General features: G+C 36.1%; 1 protein-coding gene across 1 annotated transcript in view; it reads left to right on the forward strand.

Moving 5' to 3' along the window:
- The window catches only part of LOC107567742 (unconventional myosin-XVIIIb-like), a 54,913-nt gene that overhangs the window by 41,242 nt on the left and 8,138 nt on the right, over positions 1 to 5,533 (forward strand). Inside the window, exons 33-34 of the mRNA XM_016253479.1 lie at positions 782 to 915; positions 4,883 to 4,924. Of these exons, the coding sequence (XP_016108965.1) occupies positions 782 to 915; positions 4,883 to 4,924 (176 nt within the window). The remainder of the gene's footprint in view (positions 1 to 781; positions 916 to 4,882; positions 4,925 to 5,533) is intronic.

Here is a 5,533-nt window from a genome sequence, read left to right on the forward strand (position 1 = left end):
AAGTCCAGAAACGTAGCAAGGAGATCTGTAAAAGAATCCATGTGACATCAGGGGTTCAACCGCAATTATACGAAGCTACTAAAAAGAATACTAAAAAAAATTTTAAATAACGACTTTATTCATCAATTCGTCTCCTCCGCATCACCCTGGTGCCATTTTGGAGAATAAAGCAGCTGACACAGAACAGCATACATTGTTTACGTCCAGCGGATATTCTCCAAAATGGCACCAGGGTGATGAGGAGGAGACGAATTGTTGAATAAAGTTGTTATTTTGCGCACAGAAAGTATTCTCGTAGCTTCGTATAATTGCGGTTGAACCACTGATGTCACATGGATTATTTTACAGATCTCCTTGCTACGTTTCTGGACTTGGGAACATTTCAGTTGCGTTGGTGTCTATGCAGGGTCAGACAGCTCTCAGATTCCATCAAGAATATCTTAATTTGTGTTCCGAAGATGAACGAAGGTCTTACAGGTTTGGAACGACATGAAGATGAGTAATTAATGACAGAATTTTCATTTTTGAGTGAACTATCCCTTTAAAGTTAAAAGGATAAAAACAACTCTGAATGCTTCATTTCTATAACATCTTAGCCTTTATATAATTAGGTAGATTTTTAGGTTTTTTGATATAAAGTTTAATAACGATGCTGGCCTTAGCAAGCAGTTAATTAATTGGGCACACTTCTCCTGTCCTGATGTAGGGTCTTTATTTCCCCTGGAGATCCAGCGTGACTGTTGCGGGTTATCTGATTTGATCTTGTCTTATCTGTTTCCAGGAAATGCAAGTGGAAGAGCTTAGCGCAGTAAGACAGACCCTGCAAGCTGATCTAGAGACATCAATCCGGCGAATCGTTGATCTACAAGCCGCGCTGGAGGAGGTGGAGTCCAGCGATGAAAGTGACACAGAAAGGTATCACTAGTGACGTGCGCCTGACCTTTTCCATTTTCTTTTTTGTTTCTGTTCCAGTGTCTCGGATAGCAAGGGGAAATTGTCTGCAAACCAGTTTGTATACTATACAAACTAAATAGTATTCAAGATTGTGATTGGTTCGTTCCAAATAATTTAAGAATCATCATACATTTTTCTTTTGTTTTTTGTTTTTTTTTGTTTTGGGTGGGGGTTGCGTTTTGTTTTTTTCAGGAACATTTTATTCCATTGAGGTTGATTATTTTAATCTTTATCTTAATTTTTTATTCCATTTTATTTTATTCCATTTAATTCAGGGTTTTTTGTTTGTTTTTATTTTGTTTTTCAGCTAATCTAACTTTACAATTTATGTTGGAATTGCTTTATTTTATTTTATTTTATTTAGGGGTTTTTGTTTGTTTTTGACATTTTTTGTTTTAGGTTTGCTTATTTTATTATGCATTTAATTGTATTTAACTGCTTAGACTTCACTGAAAATTCGATATGCTTGCTTTGCTCGTACCTCCAACCACTTTAGTTATCCGCTCCACTCCTGTGTGTCTCTGACTGCGTCTCCTTCTTCACACAGTGTGCAGACGGCTGTGGAGTCCTTCTCTAGAAGGAAAGATCTGTAAGCACTCCATCCCCCATCCTGTTGTTGTTCTCTCCCATGTATCCGTGTTCATTTACTAGGTTCTGCATTTGGGAATGAGTAATCGGAGGAATGTAGGCTTCAAAGTAGGCCAGTGGCTGCATATTGGACTGGACGATGTAGAAAAAAATTTAATTTTTTAGGCTTTCATAGATGTCAAATTTTTAGTCAAACATTCTAATTATTTAAAAAAAAAAAAAATATATATATATATATATATATTCATTCATTCATTCATTCATTCATTTCAGTGACCCATGTATTATGTTTCCATTAATAATAAATAATAAAATATATACGTATTTAGACACAAAGCATTAAATAAGACATATTATGCCCCTTTTTACAATATGTAATAAGTCTCTGGTGTCCCCAGAATGTGTATGTGAAGTTTCAGCTCAAAATAATCCACAGATCATTTATTATATCATTTTGAAAATGCCTATTTTGAGTGGAAGCAGAAACACGCTGTTTTCCGGGCCTGTCTCTTTAAATGCAAATTAGCTGCTGCTCCCCGCCCCCTTTTCCAGAATAGAGCTGCTTGAACTGCTTTTGTGAAACTCCTCGGCACATTGAACACATTTACAGTCGCTCGGTGCATTTTCCCCTTAGTGGCCGCCCACAAGCCTGACATGTTATTACCCATGAGAATACACCGATCTCTCCTGAAAAACCTGTAAATATTTATAATTTAACACAAAGGAGGTGGCCCTGCGTCGTTACAGCACCTGCCGGCGTGTAATGCAATTTGACCTGCGTGCTGAGAGTCAAAGGCATTCAGTGTTATGAATATTAGCTACAGTGTTAGCGATGCCTGGCGCATACACAAAAACTGGAGTCTGGGATGTGTTTCTTCCCGATGCGCAGACACACATGCTGAGGCTCTCCAGGTTATTGGTTATGAAAGGGAGGGGGCAACAGCGAAGGGGTGGTTGTCATGGAGATGAGAGGAGCAGAATGGGATTTGTTGTATCAATAACCTTGAGGAGACAATGGGAATTAATCATAGACAGACAGTGGCGGCTCGTCCAGGAGAGCAAGAGACTGGGGACGTACAAAGAAGGGAAGAGGAAAATGAATCGTGTAATCAGTCGCTCCGCTGGCTCTCCAGCGCTCATTATCAAATTATTCTATAAACAAGAGCTGGCGATCAATAACACAGGATTGTCCTTTAGCAAACAAGCACTTCAGAAGTTAAAGAGAAAGGCTTGCCAAAAAAACGATAATACAAAGATTAAAAAATATATAATTTCTTTATGTTAGAAATTGTTTGGATGAATGAAACATGTTCTAGACATTTGTTTCATCAGTATACTGTATTCTATTAAAGGGATAGTTCACCCAAAAATGAAAATTCTGTCATTAATTACTGAATGAGAAGGAATTGTGAAGGAACAGAATTGAAGAGATTTTTGATGGAATCTGAGAGCTGTCTGACCCTGCATAGACACCAACGCAACTGAAAAGTCCAGAAACGTAGCAAGGAGATCTGTAAAAGAATCCATGTGACATCAGGGGTTCAACCGCAATTATACGAAGCTACTAAAAAGAATACTAAAAAAAATTTTAAATAACGACTTTATTCATCAATTCGTCTCCTCCGCATCACCCTGGTGCCATTTTGGAGAATAAAGCAGCTGACACAGAACAGCATACATTGTTTACGTCCAGCGGATATTCTCCAAAATGGCACCAGGGTGATGAGGAGGAGACGAATTGTTGAATAAAGTTGTTATTTTGCGCACAGAAAGTATTCTCGTAGCTTCGTATAATTGCGGTTGAACCACTGATGTCACATGGATTATTTTACAGATCTCCTTGCTACGTTTCTGGACTTGGGAACATTTCAGTTGCGTTGGTGTCTATGCAGGGTCAGACAGCTCTCAGATTCCATCAAGAATATCTTAATTTGTGTTCCGAAGATGAACGAAGGTCTTACAGGTTTGGAACGACATGAAGATGAGTAATTAATGACAGAATTTTCATTTTTGAGTGAACTATCCCTTTAAAGTTAAAAGGATAAAAACAACTCTGAATGCTTCATTTCTATAACATCTTAGCCTTTATATAATTAGGTAGATTTTTAGGTTTTTTGATATAAAGTTTAATAACGATGCTGGCCTTAGCAAGCAGTTAATTAATTGGGCACACTTCTCCTGTCCTGATGTAGGGTCTTTATTTCCCCTGGAGATCCAGCGTGACTGTTGCGGGTTATCTGATTTGATCTTGTCTTATCTGTTTCCAGGAAATGCAAGTGGAAGAGCTTAGCGCAGTAAGACAGACCCTGCAAGCTGATCTAGAGACATCAATCCGGCGAATTGTTGATCTACAAGCCGCGCTGGAGGAGGTGGAGTCCAGCGATGAAAGTGACACAGAAAGGTATCACTAGTGACGTGCGCCTGACCTTTTCCATTTTCTTTTTTGTTTCTGTTCCAGTGTCTCGGATAGCAAGGGGAAATTGTCTGCAAACCAGTTTGTATACTATACAAACTAAATAGTATTCAAGATTGTGATTGGTTCGTTCCAAATAATTTAAGAATCATCATACATTTTTCTTTTGTTTTTTGTTTTTTTTTGTTTTGGGTGGGGGTTGCGTTTTGTTTTTTTCAGGAACATTTTATTCCATTGAGGTTGATTATTTTAATCTTTATCTTAATTTTTTATTCCATTTTATTTTATTCCATTTAATTCAGGGTTTTTTGTTTGTTTTTATTTTGTTTTTCAGCTAATCTAACTTTACAATTTATGTTGGAATTGCTTTATTTTATTTTATTTTATTTAGGGGTTTTTGTTTGTTTTTGACATTTTTTGTTTTAGGTTTGCTTATTTTATTATGCATTTAATTGTATTTATTTTTCAGCAAACTCAACTCCATATGTACAGTATGTATATGCACATTTTTTATTGACTTCTTGATGTTCTAAAAATAACATCAAGATGTAAAACTTCAAAACCAAAGGGAAGAAAACAGTAGATTTTTTTTTTTTCTTCCCTTTGGGTTTGAAGTTTTACTTCTTGCTGTTACTTTGTAATTGCTTTCATTCTTTTTCAGTTGAGCTGAAATGTGAAGAAATTTTCCTAACTGTGCAAAATCAAGGCTACACTTTGCTACTAGAAGCGCTTCAATAATGCCTTCCTCCTTCGACACCCATAGTAAAAGGCAGTCCGATGTATCAGAGTTCAAGACTTTGATCTTCTCCACCAGACTGCTTAGACTTCACTGAAAATTCGATATGCTTGCTTTGCTCGTACCTCCAACCACTTTAGTTATCCGCTCCACTCCTGTGTGTCTCTGACTGCGTCTCCTTCTTCACACAGTGTACAGACGGCTGTGGAGTCCTTCTCTAGAAGGAAAGATCTGTAAGCACTCCATCCCCCATCCTGTTGTTGTTCTCTCCCATGTATCCATGTATTTTCTATGTTCTGCATTTGGGAATGAGCAATCAGATGAATGCGGGCTTCAAACTAGGACAGTGGTTGCATATTGGACGATATAGAAAAAAAATGATATATTTTAGACTTTTGGTGATATCCAATTTAAGTTATTATTAGTCAAACATTATCATCGATATTGTAATTAAAAAATAATAATAAAATGTAAAAATTCAATAAATCTATTTTAAAATTATTTTGTACTTTTATTTTGTACTTTTTAAAAAATATGTATTTATCTATTTTATTATGTTTTTATTTTATTTTATTTATATTATTTTATTTTTGTTAACCCACTAGCTATATTTGCTACTGTTAAATCCTAGATGCTATTCAAATATTTGTCTTAGCGTTCTCATACTCACAAATTGCAAGACAAAGAAGAATTGTGGAACTACTTTAATGATCTTAAACAAACTTAACAGCCAAATAAAAGTGTTTTAAAAGCATCTAGGATTCTAAATTTGATATTGCCAGATATATTATTGCAAATACATTCCCTATATCGTCCAACTCTAGTTGCATAACATACATTAA

Source organism: Sinocyclocheilus grahami, unplaced genomic scaffold (genome assembly GCF_001515645.1).
Source record: "Sinocyclocheilus grahami isolate Dianchi unplaced genomic scaffold, SAMN03320097.WGS_v1.1 scaffold1186.1, whole genome shotgun sequence".
NCBI lineage: Eukaryota > Metazoa > Chordata > Actinopteri > Cypriniformes > Cyprinidae > Sinocyclocheilus > Sinocyclocheilus grahami.